Here is a 12,624-nt window from a genome sequence, read left to right on the forward strand (position 1 = left end):
TCAATTATTATTTTATTTTTGAAAACCACCGAAGAAATGATGAGAGATAACTCAAGTTATTGGACCCACAAAAAAAAAGAGGAAAAACTCATGTTATTTTCTATCATCCAAGCAACCCAAAACGACCTAACCCGACATGGGTTCCAGCATTGGAGATGACCTAAAGGAGAAATACTAAAATGGGATTTAATAATTATCTTTTAACTCATAATTTGTTAGTGACTTCTTTCTAAAATTTCGAAAAACAGTTCACCTTTTTATAATAAATCTAAACATATCTGCTTTGAAAAATCACCATACTTTTAATAAACTAAATTACATGTCGTATTATAGTTTTTGCCATCCTATATTGAAATATATAATTTAGTCTACTTTATTTAATATTGTTAAAATGAGAGATGCACATATTACAATGTTTTTTTAATGATAAAATATAAAATAAATTATACATTCTTTTTCTAATAAATGTAAGTATTATAGTATTCATCATCTCTTATGTATATAATTTAGAATACTTATTATTTGATCTTAAAATATAATTTAAATTAAAATATATATTAAAATATTTTAAATTTACTAAATTATCATTCACTCGGTAATTTTTTTAACATATGTAAGTATATTTAAAATAATTGTTAAAAATAGCAATTTTGAGATAAATTATATATATATATATATATATATATATATATATATATATATATATATTAAAAATTGTACGTCTAATATATATCACGTTTATTAAATTCAATAAATATATTAATTAATTAATACTAATAAGAACAATACAAATTTACTTAAATATTTATAAAATAACTATATTAATAACATTAGTTAAATGCTACTTTAATACTTGTGTTTTTATTTTATTTTATTTATATATACATATATTATAGTAAAATATGTTATATTATATATGTTTAGGGAGGAAAACTTCTATTTAAATTCATGGAGGAAGAATGATATAATACTTGTATCTTTGAGGAGCAATGATGTAAAGGATGCTTGAGAATAGTTTTTTTTATTTATATTTTTTTAATAGAAAGCTAATGAAATTTTAACAAATTTTTTTGAAAGGGAAGTGTCAAATATTTGAATCCTTTCGAAAAGGTAAATATATATTTTTTAACATAAGAGAGGAGATTAATGTAATATCTCATAGTAGTGGAGTGTATAATTTACTCTTTCAAATATAATCACTTTCTTTATTTATATTTAATTTAATTTATGATCTTTTTTATTACATAACTATAACCAATAAATAAAATTAAAATTCAAAACTTTAATTATCATATGAAAATAAGAAAATGAAATTTAAAATGTAATTTTCTACTATTGTGAAAATTTATATAATGTTATACATGATTTACAAACAATATTATAATCATAAAATTAAATTAATTAAAAATATGAATATTAATATACAAATACACATTTTTTATCAGCAAAATAATATTAACATTATTAAGCAAGAGGATAAGAATACAAGGTGTACCTGTCTGGAGGGTACACAAGTGAGTTTGGAACCAAATTAAGTCCTAGTTCGATTGAAGACATCAATGAGTGGGGTACCTGCAAAAGTACTCCAACCCTCAAGTCAGGATGGGCACAAGGATCCAAGTGAGTAATAAATGAACAATGATTTTATCTCGATTTGTGTAAGTATTTATACTGACTGTATTGGGCCTGGATTTGGTGGGCTTTATTCCTTGATTATTGATTAAGTAATTAACACTCTAATCTCATCTTACTCCTTTTATTGGTCATATAAGCTAACAGGTCTTGTGAACTCTTCGGTAACTTTGGCCTCTTTGACGATTGAAGATACTGAGGCAATATTCGCTATTTATGTGAGTTGATGAAGGTGTCTTTGGCATGTTTGTTGACCGAGGTTGTCTAAACAATATTCATTATTCAGTAAATTGATAAGTTGACTTCGATACCTTCAACAACTGAAACTGTCGAAGTATCCTTTGAAGATTAAGTGGTCAAGGGTTATGATCATGAGTACTTTTGTAACACCCTGTTTTAAAAAAAAAAAGTTATTATTATTATTATATGATATTTGGTCAAAATTATTTTTATTATAATAGGGAAATATATTGTACGTTTTCAATGATTATTTTTTTATATTTTAGATAATTATTTTGTACGTATTAAATAAGTATTTTTATTAGCATTTTAAATAATTATTTATATATTTTAAGGGATAATTTAGGAGTCGAGATGAGATACAACCTTCTATATTTTTACAATTAGATTAATTATATATTTTATTATAAAATTTAAAATATTAATTTTATAAGATATTTTGATATCAAAATTATATTATTATATTTTGGGTCAGAAATATTTTAATATTATTATTGTTAGGGAAAAATTATTTTGTATTATATATTTATTTATTTTATTTATTTTACTATTTTGGGGGAAAACAAAAGCAGGTCGAGAAAAGGAGCGAGTTGGATTGACTCGAACCAGTGGATTATTTTAAGAAAGGGGTCAAGCAGAATTAACCCTATTTGCTTCATTTTGCATTCTAAAGGGTTAGGAGAGAAAGAGAAGAGAAGAAGAGAGCTTTTAGAAGGAGTACTTAGATCAATCCCAAATGGCATCAAAATTTTTCCTATTAACGCAACCAAGTAAGGGGGAAGAAGGGGACTTTCGTATGTGTAGTTAGAGAAGGGAATGGGTAGAGGAAGAGATCCCTAGAATTATTAGGAATTTTACATCTATTTTTGTTTGTATGTTTGATAATTCTAAAAATTTCTATATGGATTTCTGGTTATATTTTTGGTATTGATTGTGTAAATGGATGTCCTAAATGTGAGATTGAATTATTTTAAATGTGCTATGAGTCAAGGTTCATGAGGGATTGAGATTTTGTCAATTGGTATGTTATTTTGTGAAATTGATGATTCAATTAGGTTTTATATTTGTGGCATTACAAGAGAGAATGGGTAGTGGGAGAAATATTAAGATTAACACTTTAATACGTTATACCAATCCATTCTATTAATATTTTTATCTAATCCATTTAGTAAAATATCTTTTGGTTATCTTCTTAATCGTTTTCTGTTTTTAAGCTAATTCTAGCTTTTGTATTTAAACAATAAGGATTGTACATTGTGAGCAGGTTGATCAATAATAATCTAAAATTTTCCTCTTCATGATTTCTGTGAATTCAAAATGTTGATATGCTGATATTGAAATTTTCCCTTTCATGATTTTTGCTGATATGCTAATATGGTATCATCGTCCTCAAGAGCCATAACTTCCACATTCCTTCAAATTCGTTGAAACTTTTCTTTTTCATCTATTTTTTTACCAACCATGGCAGAATCCAATAAAAATTCTGACCAAAACCAACTTTCTGATCATCTTATCAACCCAAGCAATCCGTACTTTCTTCATCCTGGAGAAAATCCAGCTCTTGTTCTCGTTACACCATTACTTTCTGATACTAATTATCAACAATGGAAACATGATATGCTCGTGGCTTTGGAAACAAAGAACAAAGAACACTTTGTTCTTGGCAAGATTCCATGTCCAGATTCAAAAGATCCTTTGCATGAGGCATGGCGTCGCTGCAACAAGATGGTAATGTTGTGGTTAACGTGCTCTATGACCTCTGATATAAAGCAATATGTCATGTGGATGGATACCGCTGCTGAAATTTGGAAAGATCTTTGCGATCGTTTCACCCATCGTGACAAATTCAGAATTGCTGATCTTCAAGAGGAGGTACAACAACTCAAACAAGATGATCTCACTGTGTCTCATTACTATACTCGTTTACGAATTCTTTGGAAGGAATTATCCATGTATCGTACGATTTTGGTGTGTAAGTGTTCTATTACAGGCTCTTGTGGTCTTATTGCCAAGATTCAAAACGAACGTGATGATGATTGTCTTATCAAATTTCTACGAGGTCTTAATGATGAATTTGCTCAAGTCAGATCTCAAGTGATGTTAATGGAACCTATGCCTGATATGGTTCACACTTTTTCCTTGGTACTTCAACAAGAACGTGAATTTGGTGGATCAAATTCTCAGGAGTCTATAACTTTAGCAACAATTAATTCTGATTCAACCAAGACCACTTTCCCAAATAGAGGTAGCTTCACTAATACTCGTGGTGGTGGAAGATTTGGCAGAGCTAATGGTAGAGGAAATAGTAAAACCACAAAATTCTGCACTAATTCTAGAAAAATCAATCACAACATAGATGCATGTTTTCAAATATATGGATTTCCTCCTGGCTACAAAAACAACAAGCTTCCTTCTAATTCCACAAAACCTTCTGCTAACAATGCTGAAACTGGATCCACAAGTGTTCAAGATACTTCTGTACCGGAGGAGACTAAATCTCAGAATAAATTCTATTTCTCTCGGGATGAATATCAGGCTCATTTAGCTATTCTTCAACAACCCCTAACCAATAATTCTTTTGTAAACAATGCTTATCAAAGTACCGATAATCATCCAGGTATTCCTTCCTTTCAACCTAGATGGATATTGGATAGTGGTGCCACTGACCATATTTGCCCCTCTAAAGCTAGTTTTAATACTCTTACACCTATTAAACCTATATCCATTAGACTACCTAATAATCAATACTCTGTTGCTAGCTTTACAAGCACCATTTATCTTAATAACTTGGTTCTCCATAAAGTTTTATATGTACCTGACTTCACAGTACATTTGATTTCAATTCCAAAACTTATTGCCAACAATGATTGCATTGTGGTATTTTGTCAAGACAATTGTATTATTGTGCAGATACCTACCTTCTAGAGGATTGGAGTAGCTAAGAAGAATCATAGATTGTTTCAGCTCTTGGAACAAAATGAGTTGTCCACTTCTTCTGTTGGAATAGTATATTGTAATTCTGTTTCATATAATTCTAATAATAAACACATTACTGATATTGGTTCTGTATGGCACAATAAATTGGGTCACCCCTCTAATAAAATTCTTCAAATCATTTCTTCTCATTATACTGATATTCCTTTTCATAAAATTGATGCTTGTGACACTTGTTCTTTTGCTAAGAATTTTTTTTTATCTTTTCCTATAAGTATGACCAAATCTAAACATTTTTTTGAACTTATTCAGGTTGATATCTGGGGTCCCTTAAATGTTCAATCTATTGAAGGTTACAAATATTTTTTAACTATAGTAGATGATTATAGTCGTTTCACATGGATTTATCTTATGAAAAATAAAACTGTTTAGGAGTATTTTACAAAACTTTATCATTTTCACTGAAAATCAGTTTTCATGCAAATTAAAGAAGCTTAGATATGACAATGGAAAAGAATTTATTCTTAAAGATTTTTTTAATACTAAAGGAATTCTTCATGAAACAAGTTGTGTTGAGACCCCTCAACAAAATGGAATTGTTGAGAGGAAGCATCAACATATCTTGAATGTCTGTAGATCACTTCTCTTTCAGTCCAAAACTCCTAAGTCATTCTGGTCATTTTCCATGAAACATGTTGTGCATATTATAAATATATTACCAACTCATTTCCTTAAAAACAAATCTCCATTTGAAATGATCTTTAATCAAAAGCCAAATTTGCATGATTTAAAAACATTTGGTTGTCTTGCTTATGTTTCTACTTTATCTGGAGGAAGAAACAAGTTAGCACCTAGAGCACACACATGCATTTTCCTTGGTTTTAAAACTGGAACTAAAGGGTTTGTTCTTTTTAATTTTCACTCAAAATATATCTTAGTGTCTAGACATGATATTTTTCATCAAACAATTTTTCCATACATCAATGCTTTTGATGATCAATCTAATTCTAATATTGTACCTATCAGTAATGATAATATTTTTCAGCCATATGATTTTTTTCCTATCCTATAGTGATCATTTAACTAATAATTCCAACTGTATTGAAAATGATCATAACAATTTTGAAAATCATACTTAAGACCCTTCTATTGAGGTGTCTCAATCTATTTCAATAGAAACTGGAAAAATTCAACCTATTACTACACGTGTCTCTTTGAGATCTAAATCTAGACCCGGATACTTAGATCAATATCACTGTTACAATACTGTTTCTTCTGATTCTAATTCCAATTCTCTTTATCCTATGCATTTATATATGTCATATTCAAAATTTTCTACTGATCATACCTTCTTTTGTAATTCCATATCTGCACATATTGAGCCTACAAGTTTCAAAGAAGCTAGCACAAAAGACTGTTGTAAACAAGCTATGATTGTTGAACTTGATGCCTTAGAAAGAAACAGAACTTGGTCTTTGGTGACTCTTCCTCTAGGAAAGAAGTTAATTGGATGTAAATGGGTTTACAGAACTAAGAATAAAGCAAATGGTACTGTGGAACGATAGCCAAAGGTTTTACACAAACTGAGGGAATTGACTATTTTGAAACTTTCTCACTTGTTGCTAAGATTACTTCAATAAGGTTTTTACTTGCTCTTGCTTCATCTTATAATTAGTTCATACATTAATTAAATATAGATAATGCATTTCTGCATGGGGACTTAGACGAGGAAGTATACATGAGACCCCCTCAAGGTTTAAGATTACCTTCATCCAAACTAGTTTGCAAACTAGAAAAATCCCTTTATGGCCTTAAACAGGCTAGTCGAAATTGGAACCAAAAACTCACCTCAGAACTTACCTTAATGGGTTACAAGCAGAGTTTTGTAGATCATTCATTATTTGTAAACTTTACAGGGTCTTCTATTAGTATACTTTTAATCTATGTTGATGACATAGTCCTCAGTGGCAATGATATGACAGAAATTAAGAAAGTCAAGGCTCATCTTCATAACAAATTTCATATCAATGATCTTGGTTCTTTAAAGTTCTTCCTAGGTCTTGAAGTTATTAGATCTAAGATAAGGATTCTTTTAAATCAAAGAAAATACTGTTTAGAATTAATTGATGAAACATATCTCCTTGGATGTAAACCTGCTCCAACTCCTACATATCCAACCATGACGTTACATGCTAATCATGGTGATTTGTTACATGATCCCACTATTTTTAGAAGATTAATTGGTAGGCTTCTATATTTGACAAATACTCGGTCAGACATAAGTTTTTCTGTCCAACAATTGAGTCAATTTGTTTCTAAGCCTAGAGAGCCTCATATGCAGGCTGCTCTAAGAATTGTTAGGTATCTTAAAGGTGCTCCTGGTCTCAGTTTGTTCTATTCCTCCACTAATCCATTGAAAATTCAAGCCTTTTCCGATTCAGATTGGGCCACATGTGCTACTACCCAAAGATCTGTTACGTGTTATTGTGTTTTTGTAGGCAACTCTCTAATTTCATGGAAATCCAAGAAATAATCCACTGTTTCCAGATCATCATCCGAAGCTGAATATAGAGCATTGACTTCTCTTACATGTGAGTTGCAGTGGCTTAAATACTTGTGTGATATATAGTATGCATATCAAAATTCCAACTCCATTTGCAACCTTTTTTGATAGTCAATCAACTATACAAATTTCCAAAAATCCAACATTTCATGAAAGGAAAAAACACATTGAAGTGGATTGTCACCTAATTCGCATCAAAATTCAAGAGGGTCATTTGCATTTGATTCATGTTCTGTCTGCAAATCAATTGGCTGATGCTTTTACAAAAGCATTATTTCCTAAACCATTTCATATTGCTATCTCCAAGTTGGGTTTATTAAACATTTATCACCCAACTTGAGAAGGGGTATTAGGATTAACACTTTAATCCGTTATTCCAACGCATTCTGTTAATATTTTTATCTAATCAATTTAGTAAAATATCTTTTGGTTATCTTCTTAACCTTTTTCTGTTTTTAAGCTAATTCTAGCTTTTGTATTTAAACAATAAGGATTGTACACTGTGAGCAGGTTGATCAATAATAATCTGAAATTTTCTTCTTCATGATTTTTGTGAATTCAAAATGCTGATATGCTGATATTGAAATTTTCTCTTTCATGATTTCTACTGATATGCTAATAAGAAACCCCTAAAATTCTTAAGATTGTCCATTTTTTGACCTTGAAATTGATGATTCAATCGAGTTTTATATTGATTTATGAATGTGTTTGTTATATTGTGTTGGTAAAATTGATGATCTAGATGATAATTAAATTCATTGGGATGTGCTCTATAAGTTAGGGTTCTTGTAGATTGATGAGAACCCTTAATTATATGAATTAATGAGAAATTGAGAGATTTTACTTATGAATGCATGTTAGTATTTTTGTAATATATTTCTGTGTGATCACTAGTACAAAAATTAGTTTCACTATCAGGGTTTAAAGATCGGTTATTAGAGAGCCGATCTTAAAAATGGAGCGGTGACATTTTTGTAAATAAGGTTATAACTTTTAAGATTGGTCACTAAAGACTCGATCTTAAAAGTGACGCAGTGACATTTTTGTCAACTTTTAAGATTAGTCATATTTTAGCCGATCATAAAAATACTTTTAAAATCAGCTAAAATGTGACCGATTTGGAAAATTATAATCTTATTTACAAAATTGTCACTAAATCACTTTTAAGATCAGTTCTCTAGTGCCTGCTCATAAAAGTTCATTCTAAATTTGGAAGAGAACTCAATGAGGAAAATATTTAAGGCAATATTGGAGTGAACCTCACGTTCACATTTCATAATAGCTTTTGCTGCTACTAAGCTCCCTCATAACCGTTGTTGTTGAAAGCTCACTACCACGACCATCCCTTGCCAGTTAGCACCGACAGACAAAAGCAGCCCTCGTCGACGCCGATTGTTAGCGACGGGGTTTCCAAGCTGCAGGGGTCGTCAGTGGCAGGATTTCCAAAAACACGTTTTGCGTCGGGAAGCATTGCGTATCTAGATTTCGCTTGCGGTGAAGGAGGGGCTGATTTGTAGAAAATAAGAGACGAGGTAATACTAATATTTTGTGAACGTAGCAACTCACTGTAATTTTTATTGAATAAGAGATGACCTTTAAATAGCCATTGTACAACGTACCGAATTAACAAGAAGATAATAAAATATCTTATCAAAACAAATCTTATCAAAAACTATCTTATCTAAACTGAAACAAATAAAACAGATAAACTAACTCGGATATCTCTAAAATTTAAGATTATCTAACAAAACTCCCCCATAAGCTTAAATTTTTTTTTTCATTTCGATGCCTCTTCCACCAGAGCGCGATACTCCTCCGCGTACCATGGCCCCGCGAGCCACACGACGTCCAGCACCCCCGGCGCCACGGTGGCTGATGCCTCTTTTGGGACACAAAAGTACCTGTTGTTCTTTGATCCACCTCTAAACCCAGAAAATACTTTATGATGCCCAAATCGGTCATCTCAAACTCCCTCTTCATCACTTCTTTAAACTCCTCAACTAGCTCAGCTTTGCTTCCCATCTCACTCTTCTCAATTGATCCGATCTCCTCATCCATTTCTTTCTTCCATCTCTCATCAAGTACTGCCTCTTCAAGTTTTATGTCTTTTGTTCTTGTCAATAGACATACTACATGTAACTCGTTAGTGGAGTTGTAGATGTCTTGCAAGCTCCGAGTTCTAAGCTGCTCAGGTTCATCATCTTCCTCAGAATGTTCATTGGTCTTATCCGAGCTTCTCCCTATCATCTCCGAGCTCTCCCTCTCAGAGTTCGTGCTCCCCGAAGTCTTTTCAGAGTTACTCCAGCTCCACTCACTTTCCTCATCTACCTGGACATCTCGACTTACCAGAATTTTACCTGTAACAGGGTTGTACAATTTGTAGGCTTTTGCCTTTTCATCATACCCAATTAAAATATACTTCTTGCTCCTATCATCAAGCTTCGTTCTGAGCTGAGCTGGAACATGACCGTAAGCAAGGCTTCCGAAGATCTTGAAGTGACGTATACTCGGTTTTTGTCCACTCCATGCTTCTTGAGGTGTCACATCATCCAATTTTGAATGTGGGCACCTGTTCTGTATATATATAGCACACTGCACTGCCTCTGCCCAAAACTTCTCAGGCATATTCTCCCCTTTAAGCATAGCTCAGACCATATCAAGAATAGTCTGATTCTTTCTTTCAGCTACTCCATTTTGTTGTGGTGAATATGGAGCTGTGAGAAAACGTTTTATACCTTGCTCTTCACAGTATTCCATAAACTCTGCCGATGTGAATTCTCCACCTCTGTCCGACCTCAAAGCTTTAATTTGCTTCTTAGTCTCTTTCTCCACCATGACTTTAAACTTTTTAAAAGCTTCAAATGCCTTTGATTTTTCTTGCAAGAAATATACCCAGGTCTTTCGAGAGAAATCATCTATGAAAGAGATGAAATATTTCTTACCACTGAAGGATGCAGGAGAGATTGGTCCACACAAGTCAGTGTGTATCAGGCCAAGTTGCTCCTTTACTTTGTACTCGGACGAGTTCGGAAAACTTGTTCTTGTATGCTTTCCGAGTACACACGCTTCACAAAACTTCTTGTCAAACTCAACACCACGTAGTCCGTGCACCAACTCCTTCCTTGATAGCTCGGCCAAACCTCCAAAGTTTAAATGCCCAAGACAAAAATGCCACGTCATGGCTTCATCCTTCACGTCCAGCTTCAAGCACTTATTTTGAAGGATGTTCAGCTCCAGTTTATACATCTGATTCTTTTTCATCTCCACTCGGGCTATTAAACGATCATGCTTGTCCTTCAAATAAAGCACTCGATCCTTCTTCAGAACCGAGTTGCCTTTTTCCATCATCTGCCCCATGCTTAAGATGTTACTCTTAAGCTCGGGAACGTAGTAGACATTCCTTATTTCTCCAACTCGTCCATCCTTCTGCATATGCCTGATGGTTCCACGCCCTTTTACCGCCACCTTGGAATCATCCCCAAATGACACGAATCCAGCCTTCACCTTGATGAGTTCGTTGAAGAAACTTTCTTCTCCACACATATGATTGCTCGCTCCAGTGTCCAAATACCAGACCGAGTTGTTTAAGCAACTCGAATCAAGCTCGGCTTCTGACTTCTCATCTGAGCTTGGAAGCTCAACTACTGATCTCTCCATGCAACTCAAGTTTAGCTGAACCTCGGAGGCACAACTCGGACATAGCTTGGTCTCCGAGCTCTACGTCATCATCAAAATTCCTACTTCCTCGTCCTCTTCTTCTGTGAGAAGATTCTTCTCTTTCTCTTCACTTCGGCTTTTGGCTCGGTAATACTTTTCTATGTGACCATATTTGCCACAGTTGTAGCAATTTGTCGATCTGCATTCCTTTGCGTAGTGGCCGAGTTTGCCACACTTATAACATTCCACCTCCGACCTTGGCTGACTTCCTTGGCTACGATCACCTCGTCCTTGTCCACCTCCATGATCACCTCGTCCTCTACCTTGTCCTTGATCACCTTCATGATCACCTCGTCCTTTACCTCGTCCTCCATGATCACCTCGTCCTTGTCCACTTGATCTTAGGCCTTGGGTGTTCCGAGTTCCATTCAAATCAAGTTGCGCCTGTAATGCTTGATCAAGAGTGTCCTTCATCTTCCTCCTCCTTTGTTCGTGGGCATTGAGTGACCCAACGAGCTCTTCCACTGAGAGAAGTGACAAGTCCTTTGACTCCTCAATTACGCATGCAATGCTCTCGAAATCATCTGTTAATGATCTCAAGATTTTCTCCACAATTCTACATGCTGGCATTGGCTCCCCATTCCTTCCGAGTTGGTTAGCCAACTTCTCCACCCGAGTTATGTACTCGGATACTCGCTCCTTATCCTCCATCTTCAAACACTCAAACTCTCCTCGAAGAGTTTGAAGTCGGATCTGTCTAACACGGTGGTTACCTCTGTGCGCAACCTCCAAGATCTCCCATGCTTCCTTTGAAGACGCAGCGTTTGAAATATTCTCGAAGCCTGATTCATCCACGACATTGTACAAAAAATACAAAGCCAATTTGTCCTTTACTCGTGTCTTTTCCAATGTGGCAATCTGAGCCACAGATTGCTCTTCGTTCTCCTTGGGTTCTTGGAACCCCTTCTCCACTATGTCCCATAGACTTTGGGAACCCAACAGGGTCTTCATCAGTAAACACCAATTATCATAATTGTTTTTCTTTGACAGTTGTGGTACGGTCATTCCATTAACAACCTTCGCCATTACTCTCTCTTTCCTTTTTCAAAAAAACACACACAGGCGCACACTGTTTTCCTCTCACACTCGGAACTCAGAGCATAAAGCTCTGATACCAATTTGTAGAAAATAAGAGACGAGGTAATACTAATATTTTGTGAACGTAGCAACTCACTGTAATTTTTATTGAATAAGAGATGACCTTTAAATAGCCATTGTACAACGTACCGAATTAACAAGAAGATAATAAAATATCTTATCAAAACAAATCTTATCAAAAACTATCTTATCTAAACTGAAACAAATAAAACAGATAAACTAACTCGGATATCTCTAAAATTTAAGATTATCTAACATGATTGTTGTCCGATTCAGCATCGTGCAACGTCCGATTGTGATAAGGTGAGGGAGGCGGATATCGTTCGTGTTCAATGTTATTACCATCATGCAAATAAGTGGTCTTTCTGGAAATGTTAAACAAAGGTTTTTCCTTTGCATCTCGATCACTTTTACTTTTTCGTTATTTTGTAATCCCCAGG

At 33.7% G+C, this 12,624-nt stretch overlaps 1 protein-coding gene across 1 annotated transcript; it reads left to right on the forward strand.

Moving 5' to 3' along the window:
- The first annotated feature begins 3,333 nt into the window (after nt 1-3,333).
- Nucleotides 3,334-7,339, forward strand: LOC109790981 (uncharacterized). Its single transcript, XM_020350230.2, has 4 exons — nt 3,334-4,749; nt 4,798-4,938; nt 5,119-5,158; nt 6,504-7,339. The coding sequence occupies exons 1-4, from the start codon at nt 3,334-3,336 to the stop codon at nt 7,337-7,339; spliced, it is 2,433 nt and encodes an 810-aa protein (XP_020205819.2).
- Nucleotides 7,340-12,624: the final 5,285 nt, after the last annotated feature.

Source organism: Cajanus cajan, chromosome 4, assembly GCF_000230855.2.
Source record: "Cajanus cajan strain Asha chromosome 4, NIPB_CcT2T_4, whole genome shotgun sequence".
Lineage (NCBI taxonomy): Eukaryota > Viridiplantae > Streptophyta > Magnoliopsida > Fabales > Fabaceae > Cajanus > Cajanus cajan.

What these genes read in the sequence shown, in the direction of transcription:
- LOC109790981 (XM_020350230.2), top strand. Translation starts at nt 3,334, where the DNA reads ATGGCAGAATCCAATAAAAATTCTGACCAAAACCAACTTTCTGATCAT. An exon ending in CCAACAATGATTGCATTGTG is followed by an intron (nt 4,750 to 4,797) that starts GTATTTTGTCAA and finishes CCTACCTTCTAG; the next exon opens with AGGATTGGAGTAGCTAAGAA. An exon ending in ACATTACTGATATTGGTTCT is followed by an intron (nt 4,939 to 5,118) that starts GTATGGCACAAT and finishes GAACTTATTCAG; the next exon opens with GTTGATATCTGGGGTCCCTT.